This window comes from Armigeres subalbatus, chromosome 2, assembly GCF_024139115.2.
Source record: "Armigeres subalbatus isolate Guangzhou_Male chromosome 2, GZ_Asu_2, whole genome shotgun sequence".
NCBI classification, from domain to species: Eukaryota; Metazoa; Arthropoda; class Insecta; order Diptera; family Culicidae; genus Armigeres; species Armigeres subalbatus.
Genome location: NC_085140.1, coordinates 97,018,376 through 97,043,253, shown reverse-complemented (window position 1 = coordinate 97,043,253; position 24,878 = coordinate 97,018,376). Strand labels below are relative to the sequence as shown.

The following is a 24,878-nucleotide window of genomic DNA, read 5'->3' as shown; positions in this document are numbered from 1 at the left end:
AATACCAGGTCCCAACGCACTATCTGTTCGTTGATTTCAAGGCGGCATACGACAGTATAGACCGCGTAGAGCTATGGAAAATTATGGACGAGAACAGATTCCCTGGGAAGCTTACCAGACTGATCAAAGCAACGGTAGATGGTGTGCAAAACTGTGTGAAGATTTCGGGCGAACACTCCAGTTTGTTCGAATCGCGCCGGGGACTAAGACAAGGTGATGGACTTTCGCGCCTGTTGTTCAACATTGCGCTAGAAGGTGTCATGCGGGGAGCCGGGTGTAACAGCCGGGGTACGATTTTCAACAGATCCAGTCAATTTATTTGTTTCGCGGATGACATGGACATTGTCGGCCGAACATTTGCAAAGGTGGCAGAACTGTACACCCGCCTGAAACGTGAAGCAACAAAAGTTGGACTGGTGGTGAATGCGTCAAAGACAAAGTACATGCTCGTGGGTGGAACCGAGCGCGACAGGGCCCGCCTGGGAAGCAGTGTTACGATAGACGGGGATACCTTCGAGATGGTCGAGGAATTCGTCTACCTCGGATCCTTGCTAACGGCTGATAACAATGTTAGTCGTGAAATACGAAGGCGCATCATCTGTGGAAGTCGGGCCTACTACGGGCTCCAGAAGAAACTGCGGTCAAAAAAGATTCGCCACCGCACCAAATGTGGCATGTGCAAGACGTTAATAAGGCCGGTTGTCCTCTACGGACATGAAACATGGACAATGCTCGCGGAGGACTTGCAAACACTTGGAGTATTCGAGAGACGGGTGCTTAGGACCATCTTTGGCGGTGTGCAAGAAAACGGTGTGTGGCGGCGAAGAATGAACCATGAGCTCGCCCAACTCTACCGTGAACCCAGTATCCAGAAGGTAGCTAAATCCTGAAGGGTACGATGGGCAGGACATGGTGCAAGAATGCTGGACAGCAACCCTGCAAAGATAGTGTTCGCTTCCGATCCGGCAGGTACGAGACGGCGTGGAGCGCAGCGAGCGAGATGGGCAGACCAGGTGCAAAACGACTTGGCGAGCGTGGGGCGTATCCTAGGATGGAGAGATGCGGCCTCGAACCGTGTATTGTGGCGTCAAATTGTTGATTCAGTGTTATCTATTTAGATGTAGACTAATAAATGAATGAATGAACAATTGAGCAGTTCACTTCGTCTAGTATCTCAAAGAATGCGGTTTCGTCGCAGGATCTTGAGCGATTGATTAGATCTCCAGTAGTGCCATCAAGAATTAGATTATCCATACTTTTGAAAAGAAAAAGGTTGTTGAAGCAAGTTGTCCGAAGATTTCAACTGCTAGTTTTCGTAATAATTGTATTAATCCTCCGAAGATCCTCCGGTAGTTTCCAAGCCGAGTATTCATGGAGTTCGTGCGTATTCATTATTCCAACAAAGTTTTCATTGTGGCCTTGTCTCGCTCGTATACTGTAGGCTCATAATTGAAGTGACGAGAATCGCAGAACCAAAAAAAGGGCTTATCATTATCAATATTATATACCACGATTTACATTTTTGGGGTTCGAGACGTAAGGCATAAGTACGCTAGGCATAATGGACGGTAAGCATAATTTTGCCTTCTTTATATTATAGGCTGCTCTAACGGGGTATACCCGATTTAATAACGTCATTTTATACATGAAGGGTGGATTGCGACAGTGCATAGAATTGATGGAGACCCAGTTCCAAGACATAACGGCCCTGTTATTCCAGGCACAAATTCTCAATTTGTTGTTTCAGTCAATACTAGACAGTTCACAGTTGTTGAAAGGGTTATTTCTCTATCGACATTTGCAGTTTTTTTTTCGTTTCGACTTTTTCAATATAGCATTCGCTTTTATTCGAACTTTCTCTTGACTTTTGTTTTCCTTACATGTTTGATTTTGGTGCTAATTCTAAATTACACTTCCGTTTTTATATAATCATTCTCTGTTCTACAGTACTCGTTTGTGCGGATCCGCGAAAGATAAATCTTCACCAACTCAATGAAATCGTTCGTCAGCTGCTCCTATCCGAGCGCCTAGATTTTATTTTTTTTTAAATTTAGATAAGCTATGAATCTAAATTGGTGCCTTATCATTAACTGATTGTGACTTCGTTGAAAACTTACGAAAGCAGGACTTTCTCTGGGAGAGGTACCAAGCGATGAAAATCAAAAAGGTGTTCCGGTTAGAATCGTCGGCGGTATTTTTTATATAGATTTAATGGTATGGAACTAAGGAACGGAACACTGTTGGTAGTCAAGACGCAAGAATTATTGTCATTTTATTTGAAGTCAAAACAATTTAGTAATTTGCACTGAACGGACTTTGAGGTTTTGGTGAGACTAGACTTTCCCTTAGTATTTTTGGTTTCTTGCTAACAACTATGAGGAGTAAAACATGTTTATATTGTTTCCTGTTTTCTGTTTGTTTTTGGCGGAACGACAGTTCTTAGTGGTATATAATATTGCTGCATTATGCTTGTTGGTTGATTTTGCACACACATTGGGATGTAACGGATATTTTGGAAGCAATGTGAAGTAAAGCTGTTCGAAATCACTTCCACCTCTATACGTGTATAACAACAAATTGATTCTCAAGATTAGCTATGAGTTGATCCTTGCTTTATTGCTTATGGTGAGTTTTACATAACTCGGCAATACATTTCAGTGTGTTAGTACACTCTATGGGTTGAATTGTTCTATTGGTCTACTATACTCTTCATATCCTTATCTACATTAAATTTCGATGAGTTCGATTGAAATTATTCGAGATTATACTGAATGCTGTATTATACGATTTCGGAAACCATTGCAAATTAATTACATTGTTCTCAGTAGGAAGAACAGAAGGACTGGAGGACCGTGGTCAGGAATGTTTTGTGCGATGATTTAAATTAGGGTAAGACGGTATAATGCGCCCCACCTGGCCAAAACGCCCCCCTTTGATTTCTAGAAAACTATAACTAACTAAGGGTCAAATTCAGTTGATACCTATAAATATTTGTAAAACCATCATCCTATGTGAATATGGGAATATTTTTGTATTACTTAATGAAAATATTTGCAAAATACAAAAAGTCACAGTTTTGATGTAACTTTTAATGTTTGTTTACTGAACATTCTGGAGCGACTCTGGCATACTGTCCGCAAAACTTGCACTGGAACACTCAGTTGGGCAACAAAATTACTTTTCTCAGTGGTTAATATGATATAAAATTGCTTCCATCTTCAAAAATGCAACGATTTTCGAAAACATGTTTCACTGGCCAAAACGCCCCAGTGTAGGCAGGACGATATGCCCTTACCAACTGGACACAAGCGCGGCGAGCCTGCAACAGTTGCTTCCAAATTGTATGGAAAATATTGAAATGTAATTCATACCTGCTTGGATGGACCTATGGTGGTTTTTTAATGTCAAGCGCATAAGGATTTGTAGCCTTTTTATTATGGGATTGATAAAATACTAATGAAGGGCTATTAAATGATTTTGGTTGAGGTGGGGCGTATTGCCCAGGCACTTTTTAAATTTCATTTTTCACGACTTTTCAAAAAAGCTTTATTACGTGTTATCTGTAATATTTTTATGTGACTACTCACGGGCATTGCATTTGTGACTTCCTGCACTACCAAATAACACAAAGTTTGCATAAATTGCGTTGAGAAATAATAAGTTATCAAGGAGTTGCCTTAGGGGGGGCATATTATACCGTCTTACCCTATATGCATCAAAGCAACCATTTTACAATTAAAGTTAACCATCAAAGCAACCATGAAGTTGTAGGATATTAAATATTTTATCCTTATATCGTTTATTTAAGAACAAGCCACCTGGAATCCAAAACTAAAAACACTCGCGTTTTCAAGGGCACCCAATTCAAAACGGGAGCCACGCACAACTGTCATTTCCTGCGCCACAGCATGCGTGGAATAATGAAAATGACAGTTATGCGTAGCTTCCGTTTTGAATGCGGTGCTCTTAACAACGCGAGTGCAATTAGTTTTGGATTCCGAGAGGCTTATTCTTAACGGAAATCATCAAAGGGACCGAAGCATATCAGTTGACAGTTTCGTAAAATATCAAAATGCTGATGATCCATCACGAACTATCTACTTGAGAAAAATGCCAATTTAGTGTCAGATAGAATCAAATTGTTACCGAAATCGAAATCATAGATAGATGCAATATCTTAATCTCTGCCAAGTTATAGATCGAGCGCATTACAACGGAAAAGGCTAAAATCTGGCAGATCTGGATGGTCCTCTACGATGACATTGAAGATACGACAGCTTCTAGCATTGACATATTTTAGCAAACACTACATAGTAGGACTGTTTTTTCCATTGAGAGTCGATCATTTTTACTAATCTTCGGAGTACTTAAAGACGATTCCGGTTCGTAATACTTCATTGATTTTGGATATTGGATCCAGTGTTTCTATAAGATGTAGATATCATACGCTTCCTGTTCATCAGTGTTATCACATGGCAGCGATGACCTAGCTTATGAATTTGGTATCTGTTTGGTTTCTGTATTTGGTAGTTTATTTACGTTTCTATTTTGGAACCCTGTTTGATTATTTTACTGTGTTTCTATAATTAATGTACACTGCAAAATGCATTGGTATGGTTGTTACTTTTTGAATACCCGTTACGCAACTGGAAATAAATTAGAACATAGATGCGGAAGGGACGAAATCTAGATCTACTCAGTAGTATATTTCTAATGAAATAATAATAAAATCGTTGGAAATCACAGATTAGTTAGTTGTAAAACTTCGATGAGGATATAAATAAATAATTTATAAATGCATATAAATACTGTTTCAAAATCAGAAGACTTAGAACTTATTAACTATATACTTATTAAACTTTTTCTCCTACTCTGGTGTTAGCCTACGTTAATACATGCGATCTTTTCATCTTATAATCCAACGAAATAAACATTAAAAGGAAGTTTCTTCCGGGCAGTAAATGCTGCTGCAAATCTCAACTCTTAACAATATGGGAACTACATCAATGAAAAACGCTACAAACTGGCTAGATTCCTCCTTCTGTAAGTGAATCACTCACAAAAAAAAGATATTTGAGGAACGGAACTTTACAAAGTCTTGAGTCAGCAAAAACACAACATAAATGCTTAAAAATTAAGCACAAACCAATTTTTCATGTGGTTTGGACATTCGAAATTTCGGCTGTATTTATGCAATGGAACATTGTGAGGCCATAACTTGTGCTGAAATAAACTCAACAAATAATGTTACGGATGATAGTCTATAACGAAAACCGAGAGGAAACTAGCCACTCAAAGAAGAGAACCCCACTTAATAAACAGGTGTGTTTGATAGTTCTCCTTTTATATACACATACAGCCATTGAACATACTCGATGCTTGATTTTTTTTCACTAAATAGCTTAGCCAAAATACTCAACAACTACGATCATGTGAGTCGTTTACCTCAATATAAATTTAATTTTTGGTCGCATTTTCGTTCCGCTTTGCATATGTGCGTGCTCTTTTCCATATTTTCTCCAGTGATAACCTAATTGTATATAATATATATTATGTTTGATAAGGTGTCAATTTTCAATTCCTTCCCGGAAGCAGAAGCGTCCACTAATGTGAATGTAGATTGAAATCTATTCGAACGTTGCACGCGGTCTCAGCTTTTTGTCTGTTACTTTGGTTAGCTCCGCCGAGATTAACTTAGATTCGGATTTTGGTTTCGTTTCTTAGTTCCCGATGTGGTTTCGGCGGCGTCGGAAAACCAACGCAAAGATGGATCGCAATCGCCACCAGCGGCTGCGTCGTCGGGAGTGCAGCTTCTCGGAACTGGAACCGCCGTTGAGATCCTACAAAATATGAAATATGTATGTAAGAATTGAACGAAAAGATACTACTAGTCGCTAAAACATTAACACTCTATTCTTTCCGCTAGATATTAGTATTTTTTTATTTATATTTATTTTATTTTGATGAATTTGTTTTATATTGAAAATAAATCGGCTCTTTTCTGGACCATCCATCAAGTTCAGCTCCGCGGCGTTAGGCATAAGTACGTTAGGCATTACGGATGTTAGGTATAATGGACGTTTGGCATAATTCTACCTTCTTTTTGTCATGGGCTGTTCTTTGGGTCATTTTATGTCTAACGTCCGTTATGCCCAACGTCCATTATGCTTAACTTCCTTGTGCCTAACTTACTTATGCCTAACAAGGTATACCCAGAAAGTTTTGCTGAAAGGAGATTTCCAAAGTGCAACTGCTAGTAACTGAGGCAAATTCTAAATGTGAAATTTTCGCGCAATATTCTGAGCTTGGTTATGTGCTGTTTGTGATTTAAAATGCGTGTTATTAAGAAGAGTAATAAGGGTAAGGTAATCTGAATCTGAAATGAACTTTCTTCAAAGTACAAAACACAATCGCTCCGCGTAAAAAGTGGGAGAGAGCTGGTTGATCAGAGATGATTTTTGATGTAGGACTTTTGACGTAGGACTTACGTCTCTCTTTACTATACCGGGTGTCATTTCAAAATATTCAAATCGACCGCGTTACGCTGTGTTGAAAGATTTTAAACGTTAATAGCGTTCGTCTCAGTGGACGAATTTCTGCGGTAAGCCCTCAATCGACAGATTTCAAGTATGCCTTCCATGTCCATGCTTGATAAGACCCGAAAAACTTGTTTCAATAGGCATGAAACTGTTTTCAATGAAAAACATTGAGATCAAGGGAACCTATAAATATGGGTACCGCATAATTCTTGCATCATTCCATTACCACGTTCTGATTGAATTTGCAGACACCAGCGAATGAGCAGCCGCTGGGTCTGCCGAGAAGCCATAAAATAGCACAACGCGATTTTTTCCTTTCATTCTGACCGGGAGAAGCGAAGCAACCGCATCATCGATTGAACAGCACTCACACCTTTTAGCAGGGAATGAAGTCATCGAAGCCACCATCATCAGCCAAAACCTAGCCAGTACAGCAACAGTCCACCCTACAGACCCGACAAAGCAGCAATGCTGAGCAGATACCGGCAGCAGCAGCAGAGTCGAGCCGAGACCGGCCGGCATCGGTGATGAGCCGAGACAGGCTGAAGAAAAGCCACATGATGCAGCATGTCCAAAAAACAAACGGTTCTTCAGAGGGCCGATGATAGAGATCAATATCAAAGCTTTCAATTCCCTTCGGGATAGAAATTGCAGGGTTGTTACGGAGATCCTGAAATATTTTCCGCGCTGAATAAAATCAAATCCACGCCATTTCCGCGCAACCCAAAACTAAATTCTAAGCAAATACACGTTAAATATCAATGTTAAATATCACGCTGAACATTACAACAATTTAGTGAACGTCTTTTTTCGAGTTCGTTTTTATAATATTACTGATTTTAAGTATATGTTTTAACTTCAACGTTACACATGTTTGTACAAAATTGAAAATAGGATTAAGGAAAAGCAGTTGATATAACAACTCATCTAGATGGTCCTTCTTGGAATTTCTGAAGAAGTCGCTCCAAAATTGTCTGCGGGTGTTTCTCCGAGAACATCTGTGGAAATTTCTCCATTCTTGCAAAAGGTTCCCCGGAAATTTATGCGGAATTTCATTTTTTCATAAATTTTTGTGAATTCCTCAAAAACAACATGCAGGAAATTTTCGGAAACTGTATGTGGACACCCCTAATTAATTCCTACAGAAATCGCTTGGGAAATTCTAACAGAAATTGGTTGGTGACTTCCTGCTGAAAAACTTCCGAAAAATCTGTTGTTAAATTTTCAGGATTTTTCACAGAAATTCTTGTGATCATAGCTAAATAAACTTCGAAGGAAATCGCAACGTGAATTCTTGCGGGAATTTCTCGGGAATATCTGCAAAAACTCTTCCGGGAAAACATTTTCAAAAATTTTCAACAAATTTTTTTTCAAAATCAACATCACTGCGGAAGCACTTAAAAGACGGGTGATCATGTCCTTCAACAGTCATGTTTTGAATGCGCCATGCTTCAGAATGGTTTAAAAATGACAACAAGTGGCGCCCCTCTCCTCATAACATTTGTTTAATCAATGCTCAAGAGTGTAACCATGGAATTCAAACAGGGTTTGTTAATATCCGAAAATTGATGTTAGTAAATAACTACAAACGTTAATTTTGTTCTCGAAAACATTTGCTAACGAGAATAAAGCCCATCTAGATAGACATAAAACTAATTTTCAAATAAACGTCCTTAGATATAGAATTTCATTTGTTTAAATACTCCTAAAACTAAATCCGCACAAAGTCCTAAAATCGTTATGTAAATCCGCGCCGAATCCACGAAAACGCAAAATCCGCGAAAATCGCTAAATCCGTTTAGTCGTAACAACCCTGAAATTGTTCAAATCTTTCACATAATCTTATTTGAATAAAAAACCACCGATAACAGCTCAAACATTAAATAAGCTATCAGTCAATTTTACATCAAATGTTGGATTTTTTGTCACTGATAAAAAAATATGTAGAAAAACATTGTTTGATACTAACCGCACACAAAGCGAACGTGACTGAATGATCGTCCCATGTTATGAATTCTAAATCTTCCCAACTAACATTTAATGTCAATGTAAATGTTATTTCAACTCGTCTATACGGCTTCAAGCTGAATATGTATGCTATACATATGATCAAGAACTTCTATTCAATGCTTTTACCAGCAAATCTGGCGAATCTATTCAGCTGTTTTTGACGTGTCTGCACAACTACTTTACAGCATGTTACACAGTTTTTTCTCAATCTTTACTAAACCATTTAGTAATATAATTCGCTTCAATGGCGCTTATTCAGATTTTTTGAATCTGTTAAATAAGTTTTATACAGCCACTGAATTCAATTTGATTAAATATTATTTGAGAGGAGAGTAAATTTCGGGAGTTTATTCGATGTTTTTTTGTGAAAACTCAAATATCAATTTTGTTGCTACCTAGATTCGAACTCCTGATCTCCTGATCCAATGGCCGCTGCTCTGTCATCACCGTCACTTTGACATATGTAAATAACAAAGAAAATTATGGATATGCTTCTTCGCATACCCTATAGGTTGTTTTACTAACGCTATTTTCAGATTCATGCTGCATAAACGTTAGAAAGAGGCCTACATGCTGCTTTCAGCACATAAGCTTAAAAATTATGCTTTCAGCATTATTTCAACCATTATTCAAACATCTATCAGCATGTTCTGTTGGCTAACTTTTATCCATCATCAATCGCTGGAATTGTTTTTAGGCAACATTTTCTCGTCCTGTATAGATGCTACTTTGCTGCTAATCGTTTAACAGTAGCCGTCAACAGAAATATCGCTTCTAAATGGCTTGTTTTCTTACGCTATCTGCTAGCATTAATGAAAGCGCTTTGTCAGTTGCTATAAGAGCAGGTGAATATCTTTGTAGCTGCATTACAGAAATCAATAGCTCATACACAGCTCCGGCAACAAAAATCAAATGTAAACATAGCGGTTTTGACGTTCCATACTGACATGCTATTAAAAGAAGCAGTAATAGGTTTACTTAAACGTTGTGTAATCTTCAAAGGTACAGAAGTTGCCTAAAAGCTTTGTTAGTTCATTTATAGCGCCATTACGCTATATTGTTAGTGCTATAACAACAGCAAAAACGTTTTCATTGTGAATGCTACTCACCGTAATATGGGAAGTTGCTAACAAGCAACTCAGTTACATACATGAGCTCTTAACCGATAAGCTTTGTTGCTAATTCAGACAGAGCTGTTTTATGACTATATGAAAGCTGCATAAACGATAAAAGATTAAATATATTCGGCACACTGACTAGCTGATAGATATTTGGGTAATAGTCGAGTTGAAGTTTAAGGGATTATTTGCGGAGGCTTTTCTTTTATTCAGCATTGGCTGCTTTTATTCGAATATTATACAGCCAAAGGCTAGAAGTTGAAGCTTTTAGCACCAAAAATGTTAGTTGGGTTATCACCCGAAATCCCATGTCCGGGTATTTCCTTCCTTCTACTACTAACAATGTTGTCTCAGAAAAGAACACCCTACTTCCCACCTGAACTGCAATTCTAAGCTCGCTTGCCCGGCTTATTGGCCTGTATCAAGCGAAAAGTCCCGTTAAGAAATAGACGCCAGCAGCGAGCAACAAGCGTAAAAAGAAGAAGCCCTTCTCGAACGCGTTGATGATGATGACGCTTTGGCTGACAAAGAAGCGGGATACAAGACGCTAGCTGATTGGCCCACCAATTAGTAAGCAGAGAAGATTAAAAATTAAGTAGTATAAAAGAAAAGTGCATTCGCTCGCAGAGCATTCAGTCTTTTTTATACCATCACTAGAAATTCGCGGTTATTTGAAAAGATCGTTCAGATCACTTAGCCGAAGCAAACAGCCTTTTTCAAGGCTCTAAGAGTTAAAAATAATGTTCTCCTTCAGTCGCTACCGCACGGATTAGAAGGCTCTTCAGTGGAAGGGCTGAGATACAGTCTACATCCCCAGCTGAGCCAACTTGTGGTTTATTTCAGGCAGTCCTTCAGTGGGAAGGTTGCCACTGTCGAGGCTAATATTTCGTGACCGGACAGATACTTCCTGCATTTTTTTTTGATGATTTTTGATTTCTAGATTTGATTTCTGTGTCGGTTTGATGAAAAGATTTTGCCAAGGAATGGTATGCAACGCCGATTATTTATCCAAAATAGTTGATGTGAGAAATTTGGACATATTATGTATCTTAAAGGCATGGTCAAGTCAAGTCCTACGTCCACTTAGCGGTTATGTCACAGACATTACCTACTGTTCGTTTTTATTCAAAGACGTTGTAATAAGTTAGCTCAAATGGTCGATGGCGTAACTTTCAGTCCGAGCGTCGGCCGTCGTAGGTGTTGTCCTTGAAAATTTATTATATATGGTGTAGAGCTGTGCGCCGCCGCGCCGCGGCCGCCGACGATTTTCAAGCGCCGCCGCCGCCACCATTTTTGACCGGCGCGCCGCTGGATTTTTTTTACCGCGCCGCCGGTAAATTTTAGGCGAGCCGTTGAAATATTTTTATTATAAAATATTATTGACGTAGTTACGTTTTTGGGGTTAATCCCCCAAAGAAAAACTCCGTTCAAACCCAAATAAATTTGAAAAATTTCGGCTGCGCCGCTGATATCAATATGAAGTAAATACATAGCCTTTTCTGACACGAAATTAAAGCAACTAACGAGTAATGCCTTCCAATCCAGAACTCGTTAAAGCGTTTTAGGAAAATGCACACGATTATAGTGCGCAAATACAGACATTTGCATTTCTCTGCTATTATTCCCCTTGCAAATTGATAAAAGTACAAGCATGGCATGTGCTGGAGGTTGCGGATTATACTCATGACAACCCAAACGATTAATAAAATCAAACTCATGTTTATCTATGCTTTGAAGTAAAAATAAGATTTTGCATTTTTTAAATCATGGTCTAGGTACAGGAAAAGCTAATAAAAAGTGGTTCATCATTTTTTTTTAATTCCGTGAGAAAACTCTTCCCTGTGAATCCTTGGGAATTCCCTGCTCCATGAATTCTGGGAAACTGATTATCCAAGCATTCTGGGTTCTTCCATCTCTAGAAATTCTGGGAAATTCTTTCCAAGGAGTTCTGAGGACTTACCTTTGCAGGAATCATGGCTAAATAATCTAAAGAACTTCAGCATACCCTCTCCCCCTCAACACCGGTTTTTCTTTTTCTCGAATTCTCAGTAAATCTCCAGATATTCTGTACAAATTCTTCGTCACAAATTCGGGACAGTCGTTATACAAGAATTGTGGTATTATCTTCTGATGGTACCTCCTTATGAGATTCTGGGAAATTCCACCTTCAAGAATTCTTTCTACAAAAAATCTCAAACATTTTTGGGAATTGCCCTCACAAAAGTTCAGGGCAATTCCTCTCTCACGAATTTTAGGAAATCCTTCTCTCAGACTTGAAGAGGAATTCCTTATTCAGGTATTTCCAGGAATCCCTCATCTGTGGATTCGGGGGAGATACATCAGCTCAGATATGCTATAGAGATAATTCCTCTCTCCAACATTTTCCACTTATCCTTCAGGATGATCTTGAAAGAAACATAATTTAGGGTTTTGTCATCTATATGCTTATAAACTAATTTAAGGGTTCATTCACAAAATACATAACGCAAAAATTGATCATTTTCCACTCCCACCCACCTCTTTGTAATGCTTTTTGCAAGAAAAGGTTTGAAAATGTGTATAGGCCGTAACGCTCAAACAGATACCCACCCACCCCTAAAGAGTTATGTAATTGGGTTTTCCCTCAGATTTCACATTTTTCACTCGAAGAATTCCCTTTCTAGGAGTTTTAAGGATTCCTTTGTCCAGAAGTTCTGAATATTTAATAATACATTTCCTAGAATTCCTGAATGGGGAAGTCCTGTGAATTTCTTTTGCTATTCTTTGTTGGCATTACATCCTAATTTGAAGATCGCTATATCGCACAAGGTGTCTACTCATCTGTAAAAACAAAATTCCCTGATTTTCCAGGTTTTTCCAGGTGTTTTACATTAATATCCAGGCAATAACAAACGTGCCATTAGTATATAGTATTTAGCAAAAAATGATCAATTCAAAAAAGTAAATATTGCAAAAAATATTATTTTAAAGAATGTGTTGATGGCTTCACAAAACAATGTTATAAATAACTTAAGAAATTCCTCCAGGAATTCCTTCGCAAGTTCACCCAAAAATTGCTTCAGCCATTCAATCAAAATTCTTTCAGGAAACACATAGGAAATTCCTCCAGGTATTCCTTTGAAAATTTCTCCATAGATTCCGTCGGAAAATTGATTCATAATTAAGAATTTTATTAAGAATTAAAAAGATTAAGAATTGATTCAGAACTTCCTCCAGAATTTAATTTGAACATTTCTTTGCTAAAACTTTAGTTTTATATTCGGGAATCCTTCAGTTATTCTTTCAAGCATTCCTTTAGCAAAAATTCTTCACAAATCACTCTACACTTTTTTTAAATCCCTTCAGGTTCCCTTTCTGGAATTTCTTGAAGAAACCATACAAAAAATCATCCGGAAATTCGTATTAAAATTCCTCCGGGATTCTTTTCGATTTTTAACTTGGAATTTCCTCAAGAAATAAATTAGAAAACTGCTAATCATTCTTATGGACACTCTTTTATTGATTTCTTTGAATAATTCCTTGAAAACTGATCCAGAAATTCCTTCGGAAGTTCCTCCAGGAGTTGCTTTGATATATTTTTCTAATATATTCCTAAAGGCATTTTCCAGGTGGGGAGAAATTCCCTGATAATTTCAGGTTTTCCAGGTTTTTTACAAATAGTAGCCACCGCAGCTTAGTGTTCATTAAGCACTTCCACAGTTATTAACTACGAGGTTTTTTCAGCCGATTCACCATTTCTACATTCCTGTGTAATAAAACTAATATGATGATGCTCAAAGTCATCGTCAAAGTGTCAAAGTCAAGTATCAAAAAACCTACGCCGTAACATGGAATGAATCCAGTCACTTTCAGCATGGCCTTGCTTTGTAGCCACCAGGATAAAGAAGGCATAATTCAGAATGTTTGCTAGTATTTTCATCACGAATTACACTCCCTCCCGGAAGAATTATTGAAGAAATTCATGAAGAAAATTTATAAAGAACTCCTGTAGAAATCACTGGAAGAAATCGTAAAGAAATTCCTGATTGTTTTAAAGGAATCTAAGGAGAATCTGCTCATAGAATTCCTGAAGGGATTCCTGGATAAATCTATAAGGAATTCTTGAAGAAGTTCTTGGAGGGATTCTAGGGGTCAGCTTTCGAAAAATACTTTACTTAAATATGCTGGTAGTTTCAGAAAAATTCTTTGGAACTTTCGAAGATTTTTCTCATGTAGGATCTCTGTGAAATTTTATGGGATTTCCAAAAGAGGCCATTTCACCTTAAAATGTTTATTAATTAGAACAAACAACAAAAGTTTTCGCACACTTTCTCGCTAGTGTACAGTGTTTAAATTATATATATTATGCTTTTATTGCATGAGAAATGAAGACATTTAAATTGCTTGAACTGTTTGAAGGAAAATTTTAGACCACGCCGATTGAGCCGCCGCCGCCGCCGCCGAAAACAATCGCGGCGTGGCGCCGGCTGAGCCGCCGCCGCCGTTAGAAAAATACATTCACGCCGCCGCCGGTTCAAAGTAGATCGGCGCACAGGTCTAATATGGTGGCGTCTTCGGCCGAAAGTTGTTTGACCGAATATGTTATTTGGCCGAAAAATTAAGCCTGTCCTAAAAATGTAATTTATTTGAATTTTGAAATAAATTCAGTTTATCACGGAATCGCCAGTGCTAAGGGAGAAACTGGCAGGGGAGGGAGCTGAAAGCACTTCCGCAAACTAAAAGAAAAACAAAATACAGCAAAGAACAATTAACAAAGCGAGTTACAAAAAGCAAATTAGAACGCACTTTTGAAAAGAACACATTAAAATTTGTTGAAAGCTGGACGAAAATGCGGGACAAAGACATAGATCACGGTTCTACCGTAATCTGAAAAAGTGACGTATACGCCATTTTTCAAATGAGTAGTACTCATCGAGCTATTTAACAGAAAAATGGAAATTTGGCGCATACGTTACTTTGTCAGATTACGGCAGAGTTGTCTTTCGCGGAGGCGATTCCCCATCGAAAAACGTCAGCCGGGTCACCATTTGTGGCTGAACGGTTATCCAGGAATCCAATGGTTGAAAACCGCTATTCTCCGAAGTTGAATCGCTGCAGCCAGATACGAAACCCAAACTTAGGACATACCATCGATTAATAAAACTGACCAAAAAAGGAAATCAAGATGAAAACTTTTCGGAGGATTAAGGATTTAGGGATTTCCGCAAAAAAACTATTTGGAGCGAAAAAATGTTCAGAACGTCCGTTAGACAAGGACGATATTCAGAACGCTGGCAGCAAAAGGTAAAATATTGCAGAATGCATGGTTCACTCTGAGAGCGACAGTTTTCGTGTTCCTGCTGGTCGGTTGGTGTCAATATGAGGAAACGAAGTTGGAGTGCCCGGGAGGCCCAAGTTGGATCTAGATCTGGTAGTACAGCCCTCCATCGTTGAGGAAGCAGATAAGGGCTGCTAGACTTGCGTATATTCGTATATTCGTCGATATCCCGGAGCTGGATACCTGGATCGAGGAACGTCAAACTTTGGACAACGGCAAATCACATGTTCTACTTAGGTTTCCCTTTGCAGATTTCACAAACGATCCGAAAGGGCCTTCCCCCTAAATTATGGGAGAATCGGGTGTGCCCTGTGCGAAGGCGGAAGATGACTTGTCCTTGAGCAGCATGGGGAACCGATACCGCAAATAATCGGCTGTACACGATGGCGAGAACTTCCGATCCGGCGCAGGTAGCTCCAGCAGGTGTGATAGGAAGAAGTTCGGAGGTACTGATTGAAGGCAGGGGAAAGTATACTGCCAAGCTACCGGCGTGCTACAAAAGTCAGCTCTAGCCCGAATTCCCAGTCTACCAGCTGCTCCAGTACTAGTGGGGTCCAAGTGCGGTTGAACGCCGTCAAAATATCCAGAGAAACTTGATCGGCGTGGTTCATTTGGCCGAAGGCACTTTGGAGTACGTCTCCTAATCCGGCGAAGTAAAGCTATGTCCATTTAGAATCCGGAATAATAAAATCATCTGTATCTCGGTAACGGATTGACGTACAAATAAGGTTAATACATCAAAACAAGGGTAATTCACTGTACTTTAAGGAAAAATTATTGATACAAATAATTTCTTCTTGTTTCTAGTGAAAATTCGCACTTTCTTCTTTATTCCTCTCATCAAAAGTTGCACACCTCCGGAGTCAACTTCCTTAGCACATTTGTTCCACATTTTGGTCATCTGAATCGCGTCCCGAGCTGTTTTTTTCACTGTTTTCACTTTTCTTAAGCTTCCGCTTCATTACTGCCCAAAATGTCTCGATGGGCCGGAGCTGTGAGCAGTTGCGTGGATTTATGTTTTTCTCGATGATATCTTTGTTATTATCGCGGTACCACTGGATGACTTCCCGGCTGTAGTGGCAACTCGCCAAATCTGGCCAAAACTTCACAGGACCTTTATGGGCTTTATGGAAGGTCGACCGCGGTTTTTGAGACATTCCTCCTTGTACAGCTTCGAGTCCATCGTCTTATTCGTCACAAACACTTAGGTCTTTGCCCCACAGTTGCATATCCCTTGCCAAAATCATCCGTTTTTTTTGCAAGTTTGTCCAAAAAGCAAACTTAAACTTCGCAGGAACTACTCCTCGTGCCGTCACCATGTAGAATTTTTGGCTAGGAAGCTGTCCGAAATCCATTTTGACGTAGGTTCCATCGTCGATGACAGGATTATCAACGTGGGTGTGCAGACTTTTTTCTCTCCTTTCGGCCTCCATCTGGAATAATTTTTGACACTCTGCACGAAACTTCGTGAAATTTAAACCACAGCAAGTGGGCGCCTAGGTCGACAAACCCCCTCAAAAGAATTCTTGCAGCGGTCACTTTCCGTGCCGCTGCAATACAATAAATGATTCCGGATTCTAAATGGACATAGCTTTACGAACTAGCCCAGTACCCCAGGCGAAAGCCGTGTTGGTGGAAGCCAAATCTTCTGTCAGCCTCAAACTTTCCACACAGCTTACGGTTTACCAATCTCTCGACGACTTTTGATACACAGGAGGTCAGCGCCGGTAATCAGCGGTGTCGCGGAAGGGAGGAGATACTCTTTTTAGTGATCGGAATGACATGGCTGAGGCGCCCCTCGTCGGGAAAGATTTGATTGGTTCAGGCTTCATTTATCAGGTCAAGAAATATTATTTTTACGGTAGGGGGAAGATTTTTCAGCATCGGATACCCTGTTTCATCCGGACCTGACCTTCCCGTTGCTTCTGACAAGAGCGAAGGAAAGTTCGTCGAATGCAAAGGGCTTGTTTATTGAAGAACCTAGTAGGTCCGGTGGTACTCGAAAGTTTCGCAGCGTCAGGGCTCTAGTGGCTATGAGCCTTTGAAAATCGGCTGGGTAGCCACTTACCGATGCGAATGATGCAAAATATTTCTCGTGTGCATTGACCACCTCCAACGGGTGACAGATAGTACGGTCTTGTGAATCGATGTGGAAGGGGGAAGATCTACGCTTGCCATTTAGTGCATTGATTTTCCTCCATAGTTCGGCTGCGGACTGGGCCGGACTGATGGAGCAACTCCTCTCACTGCTTGCTTTTGGCATCTTGGAAGATCGTAGTATTTATGCTTGTAATTTTCCAATGCACTTACCTTATTAGTGTGTCCAGGGGGAAGTCTCCTGAGTGCTCGGAGTGCCTTCCTTCTGGCTTTGACGGCTCGACGTGTCTCATCCGACCACCAACTCTTCTTCCAAGCCGAGTACTAGATTGAGGGATGGAAGAACCAGCGCCGTACGTACTTGGAGAAGTCGGAGAGCGTTAGCGGAAAACGATGCCATCGAATAATTCCCAGTCAGCGGCATCATAACGCTATCGAGGTCTCTTAGTGATAGCGGAGAAAATAGCGTTCGCAGTGACCTGGATTGGGTAGTGGTTGCTTCCCTTGAGGTCGGAGGCAGCTTTCCATTTTAGCTCGGGAAGAAAATATCGGCTTGCAGTGGTCACATCAATAGCAGTGACCTAGTGGCCGTGGAAAAAGGAAGGGGTACCATCAATGAGAGGAACTTCACGCAAGTCTCGAGTAAGGCAACGCCACGGGTATCAGACCTTCTACCACACCCATACTACGTCGGATGGTGGGCGTTCATGTCTCTCACTAGTAGAAGGGGAGAGGGGACCTCGCTATTGATACTACTCACCTTTTGCTTAATTCCGGGGTTAGCTTCAAAGGGGAGGAAACACGGTTGACCTCTTGAAGGGCAATGGACCAAGCTAAATTGTTGTTCGGCAACAGTTCTAGGTTTGGCAAGTTTTTCCAGAAACCATTGATCTTCCACTGAAGGCAGAGATTGACCTCCAGTGAAAGCGTAAGAGTTGGAAAGGGGGCGAGAGTATTGCCTGATTCCGAGTACGACGCCGGTAGGGGCGATCATGTCTCAGATGTGTTGTAGAGATGGTCGGGTTTCACATTTTACAAACCCGAACCCGACCCGAACCCGATTCATAAATTCCTTTCAAACCCGGACCCGACCCGAACCCGAAATAAAAAATCTTATCAAACCCGTACCCGACCCGAACCCGAATTAATTCAGCTATTTAAACCCGAGCTGGACCCGAACTTTTTTTTGCCGGAAAACTCAAACTAGATATTTAATATTTCTTTTTGCATTATGAAGGATGTAGCCCCGAATAACGAAAAAGCCTCAAATTTACCAGAAACGAATAAAAAAATATTCGATACTTTATTTGTCAAACCCGTACCCGACCCGAACCCGACATTGTACCATTTCTAATGTGTTGCGCTGATCGATGGGGAAGAGAACGCTTTGGGAGTCTATTTGGGTGTCGTCGAGAGCGCCCAACAGAGCCCTATGATGGATAGGAGAGTTTTGATTGGTTTGCCGAATAGGTTATGCGGCCTAAATTGGCTCCTACAATGAAGAACTGATATTTAATTTTATTTCAATGAAGTTAATCATCCTGAACGCGATAGATTTTTTCCGACTCAGAAGACGAAAGAAACATGGATTAATTTGAGTTTAAAAATAAATAGAATATGCTTCTTCGAAGTTTTTGGGGGCAGCAGGGACTATGTCCAAGGGCTTGACGATCCCACCCCAGGCCATCTGCGAGTTGTGGCGCCTGCCTAGGATGTGGTGGGGTTTGACAGTGGGCCCTGTTAAACCTCTATAAAAAGCTGCATGTATCCGCAAGTAGGCCCCGCCAAAACGACCGTGTGCCGCTCAAAGCGCACAAGCCCAAGTCCTGGTGTTAGGTGGGACGCTAAACAGCCCTGACACGACGGCCCTCCGACGAGACAGGAGGTTTGCGCAGGCCCAATAAGCCGCTTAGAAAACCAATAATTACGAACAATATAAGAGATAATGCGACTCGATACAATCGGCAACGACCTAGGCGACGAATAAGGGATCACGATTGGAAGCTTGGAACATGGAACTGCAAGTCGCTAGGTTTCGCAGGTTGCGACAGGATGGTCTACGATGAATTACATCCCCGCAACTTCGACGACGTTGCGCTGCAGGAAATCTGCTGGACAGGACAGAAAGTGTGGAAAAGCGGGCATCGAGCGGCTACTTTCTACCATAGTGTTGGGAAAGATGCGCCAACGCGTGATTGGGTGGCAGCCAATCAACGCATGGATGTGCAAGCTGAGGATAAAAGGCCGTTTCTTCAACTATAGCATCATCAACGTGCACTGTCCACACGAAGGGAGACCCGACGACGAGAAAGAAGCGTTCTATGCACAGCTGGAGCAGACATACGATGGATACCCACTGCGGGACGTAAAAATCGTCATCGGTGACATGAACGCTCAGGTAGGAAGGGAGGAAGTCTGCATACCGTATCGAACGACAACGGCCAACGATGCATAAACGGAATGGTAGTCCTTCCAGAAGCATGGAAGCACTTTCTTCCCCCGCAAGAATATCCACAAGGCCACATGGAAATCACCAAATCAAGTAACGGAAAACCAAATCGACCACGATCGACGGTAAATTCTTCTCCGACATCACGAACGTACGCACTTACCGCAGTGCGAATATTGTATCCCATCACTACCTCGTTGAAGTATCTCTGTACTAAAAACTCTCGACGGTGTACAACACGCGTCGGAGCCGTCCGCCGCGGCTAAACATTGGGCGGCTACAATACGATAGACCAGCCCAAGACTACGCGCAGCAGCTGGAAGTGGCACTCCCAACGGAAGATCAGCTAGGGGCAGCATATCTTGAAGATGGCTGCAGAGATATTCGATCTGCCATTGGAAGCACCGCAACCGCTGCACTAGGCACGGTGCCCCCGAATCAGAGAAACGACTGGTATGACGGCGAATGTGAGCAGTTAGTTGAAGAGAAAAATGCAGCACGGGCGAGATTGCTGCAACACCGCACGAGGGCGAACGAGGCACGATACAAACGGGCGTGGAACAGACAAAACTCGATTTTCCGGAGGAAAAAGCGCCAGCAGGAAGATCGAGACAATGAAGAGACGGAGGAACTGTACCGCGCTAATAACGCACGAAAGTTCTATGAGAAGTTGAACCCTTCACGTAAGGGCCACGTGCCACAGCTCGATATGTGTAAAGACATAAACGGGAACCTTCTTACAAACGAGCGCGAGGTGATCCAAAGGTGGCGGCAGCACTACGAAGAGCACCTGAATGACGATATGGCAGACAACGGTGGCGGTATGGTAATGAACCTAGGAGCACGCGCGCAGGACATGCGACTTCCGGCTCCGAATCTCCAGGAAATCCAAACAACAAAGCCCCTGGAGTTGACCAACTACCAGGAGAGCTGTTCAAACACGGTGGTGAGGCACTGGCTAGAGCGCTGCACTGGGTGATTACCAAGGTTTGGGAGGATGAGGTTCTGCCGCGAGAGTGGATGGAAGGTGTCGTGTGTCCCATCTACAAAAAGGGCGATATGCTGGATTGTAGCAACTACCGCGCAATCACATTGCTGAACGCCGCCTACAAGGTACTCTCCCAAATTTTATGCCGCCGACTAACACCAATTACAAGAGAGTTCGTGGGGCAGTACCAGGCGGGATTTATGGGTGAACGCTCTACCACAGACCAGGTGGTCGCCATACGTCAGGTATTGCAGAAATGCCGCGAAAAAAATGTGCCCACACATCATCTATTTATCGACTTCAAAGCCGCATATGATACAATCGATCGGGACCAGCTATGGCAGCTAATGCACGAAAACGGATTTCCGGATAAACTGATACGGTTGATCAAGGCGACGATGGATCGGGCGTAGTTCGAGTTTCAGGGGCATTCTCGAGTCCCTTCGAAACGCGTAGAGGGTTACGGCAAGGTGATGGTCTTTCGTGTCTGCTATTCAACATCGCTTTGGAGGGAGTTATACGAAGGGCAGGGATTGACACGAGTGGTACGATTTTCAATAAGTCCGTCCAGTTATTTGGTTTCGCCGACGACATTGACATCATGGCACGTAACTTTGAGAGGATGGAGGAAGCCTACATCAGACTGAAAAGCGAAGCTAAACGGATTGGACTAGCCATCAACACGTCGAAAACGAATTACATGGTAGGAAGAGGCTCAAGAGAGGTCAATGTAAGCCACCCACCACGGTGGTGACGAAATCGAGGTGGTTGAAGAATTCGTGTACTTTGGCTCACTGGTGACCGCCGAAAACGATACCAGCAGAGAAATTCGGAGACGCATAGTGGCTGGAAATCGTACGTACTTTGGACTCCGCAAGATGCTCCGATCGAATAGAGTTCACCGCCGTACCAAACTGACTATCTACAAAACGCTTATTAGACCGGTAGTTCTCTACGGACAAGAGACCTGGACGATGCTCGTGGAGGACCAACGCGCACTGGGAGTTTTCGAAAGGAAAGTGTCGCGTACCATCTATGGTGGAATGCAGATGGCGGACGGTACGTGGAGCTGGCGAATGAACCACGAGTTGCATCAGCTGTTGGGAAAACCATCCGTCGTTCACACCGCGAAAATCGGAAGACTCCGGTGGGCCGGGCACGTAGCCAGAATGTCGGACAGTAATCCGGTGAAAACGGTTCTCGACAACGATTCGACGGAAACAAGAAGGCGAGGTGCACAGCGGGCAAGGTGGATCGATCAGGTGGAGGACGATTTGCAGACCCTCCGAAGACTGCGTGGTTGACGAAGTGCAGCCATAGACCGTGCTGAATGGAGAAGACTTCTATGTACTGCACAGGCCACTCCGGTCTTAGTCTGGTAATAAATAAATAAACAAGTATACGTGTTCAAATATATGGAGTTGCAATTATCATATATTTTCTCAACTCTACAATAGCAGCTAACGCTTTAACTCCGTTTTTAGCGGAATTTAAGCAAATATTTGTTCGGCAGAGAAACCTTTTGAAGAAGATTTGTAGAAAGCCTTCACACTACAAGTCCACCATAACACATTTTACAACTTAGAAAACATCCTTTATCCCAAAAATTTCTATGATTATTGTGAAAACTCTGAAAAGTTATTCATGATTAACTTTGAAATCACATAGATTCTTGCCAGCAAATAACCACCCTAGTAACATTTTGGTTTTATACTGGTTTTATAACATTCTGGTAGAGTGTATTATGGTCTTCAAGAGCGTTATAAAACTTAAAATATTACTTGGGCATGATCATGTGTAGGACAATGCTTTGACTGTACCACCCAGGAAAATCCATGAGTAGGACATGTCCTACTTGTCCCACCCACTTCCGGCGCCACTGGAACCAAGTGACGAAGAAATTATTCAACTGTTTAGAAACCACGGAAAAATTGGGATTTCTGAGCTCCTAAAAATTCCTTATAAAAATGTACATCCTAATAAAAAAAAACTATAACAATTTTATAACAAAACTCATTCAAACAGCATTCAATGAATCCTAGAATTAAAATAAAATGTAAACAATTATCAGAAAAATTGTTTTAAAAAACAGACAAGAAGTTAATAGTTGATAATAGCTTTTATTTAGTCTATCGAAAAAATACTAAAAATCAAATTCCCGGTTATTTCCCGGTTTTTCCCGGTTCTATCTGATTCCCGGTTTTCCCGGTTCAGTGGCCACCCTGCAAGTCCTGATCATGCATCCCTAACACGGATATCGTTTTGATATAAGTTACCGGCTTTTTGGTTCACCGATTCATTTTATCGCTTCCTTTTTTATCAGGGTAACTAGTAACTGTGGCTAGATCTAAATGTGAAATTTTCTCGCTAGATTCTGAGTTTGATTATGTGCTGTTAGTAATTTAAAATGCGTATTATAGAGAAGAGTAATAAGGGAAAGTTCTGAGATGAACTTTCTTCAAAGCATAAAACACGCGTTAGTAGCGAGAGAGGAAATGTTGTTCAGAGATGATTTTTTCCTTCCAAGACGCTGTAATAAGTTTTTTTTTCGCATGGCGATTGAAGAAAATTCGATGGCGTCAGTTTCCGGCCGAGCAGCGGCCATCGAGGGTTGCTTGCCCTAGAAAATTTACTAACTATGGTGGCCTTTTCAGTGGTGGCGAAAAGTGATTTTTTCTCAGGGAAGATCCATTAATTACGTAAGGCAACAATTTGCAATTTTCAATAAACCCCCCCCCTTTCCTCCCTATGCCACACTATTTGTATGAAGCATCTGAAATTTTTGTATGAATTGTCACCCTCTCTAAACGTTACGTAATTTATGGATGCTCCCTCACAAGATTCTGACTTTAGCTTTGATGCTACAGTCAACTTTCGCTCGTTGGGCTAAACTCGTAGCCCATCTAGTGAAAGACTTTCGTTAGTTGGGCTGAGATTTCATCTGTCAAATCAGCGAATACAATAGAAATTCAGAGCTGCCAACTGCGAAACAGAAAAAAAAACTGCCATTGATGTCATAATTGGACGTCCACCTTCGTTTTAAGTGGGCTACAGCCCAACTAACGGGCGCCCAACTAAATCGTAGCCCATCTAAAGATAGCCCAACGAGTGAAATTTGACTGTATTAGGGTAACGGTACCAATAGTGGAGGTATTAGTAGATCCACAAAAGAAAATATTTTTTAAAAATTGATAATTATGGAAAATTTACAGCTGTAATATCTTAGTCAATAGATAAACTAATAAATTTGCTAACAAAAATGAGATAGATGTCATTTAACATCAATAATTACCAAATATTGCTTGCACCACTATGGGTACACTGTTCCTTTAGTGGCGGTAAAAATTAATTTTGGTTCCCATAGTGGTGCTATCCATTGGTTTCTTATGAGACTCGCCACTATTGGTACAGTTGCACCACTATAGGTGCAAGGGAGTCAATTTTGTTAAGGAAAATCATTGTTTTTAATAGTTTTTCAAGTGAAATCTTAAGATAAGTTGCATTTAACAGGATATTTGAAGCACGGTGCATCAACTGAAACCATCGTAAAGTGTATAAAAATGATAAATCTCATTAAAACCCCACTACCTCCCCTATTTTTTTTTGCTACCTCCACTAAGGGTACGGTTACCCTAGTGATTTTAAATGCACATTTTTGATAATAATTTGGTTCTTTTGAAGTCCACAATTTGTAGGGAAAACTGGACACATATGATCTCCACTTTTTGCTTCGGGCCGATTGGGCGAATACTTCTTTTTCTTCTATGGCTCGACATTCCAACTGAAATTTTGGCCTGCTTTACGACTAAGTATTCTATTAGCCTTTCCTCAGTTAATTATTGAAAGCTTTTCTATGTATGTATCTTGTGCAAGTACAATGGAGAAAGTTTCGATAAAGTTTCCATCCTGGACTAAGAACCGAACTCTACGTCTTCGGATTGGCAATCCTACGCCTTTGCTCGCAAGTTTAAAAAAAATATAAAAAGACATACTAACCCTTTGTTCTTCCTTTCGGCGTATCTCACGAACCAGTGAGAAGAACGCCTCATCGATATAGTGTCGCAGGGCAGCTGATGTTTCATAGAAAGGACATCCAAACTGTTTAGCCAATGTTTTGCCTTCCTCAGTTGAAACCTAAAAGAATGATTCAACAATCATTCTGCTTTTATATGAATCATCAAACAAAAATATTCCAAAAATTATTAAGCTCTTCCAGTGGAATGTCTCCACCTGCCAAAAGACAAGTTTGGTGTATTCCATTAAACTCCACCACGTTATAATCTTTACAGATACGTATTCCGACCTCAACCGCAAGGCTGTCTTCAGTGTCTCGTACTCGAATTAAATGGAATAATACTAA

At 41.0% G+C, this 24,878-nt stretch overlaps 1 protein-coding gene across 1 annotated transcript in view; it reads right to left on the bottom strand.

The window, feature by feature from the left end:
* Window positions 1-2,032: 2,032 nt before the first annotated feature.
* Window positions 2,033-24,878, bottom strand: part of LOC134210222 (GTP-binding protein Rit2) — a 37,242-nt gene continuing 14,396 nt past the window's right edge. Inside the window, exons 3-4 of the mRNA XM_062686268.1 lie at window positions 24,515-24,652; window positions 2,033-5,840 (exon numbers count right to left, since the gene is read on the bottom strand). Coding sequence (XP_062542252.1) covers window positions 5,721-5,840; window positions 24,515-24,652 — 258 coding nt within the window. The 3' untranslated portion in view covers window positions 2,033-5,720. The remainder of the gene's footprint in view (window positions 5,841-24,514; window positions 24,653-24,878) is intronic.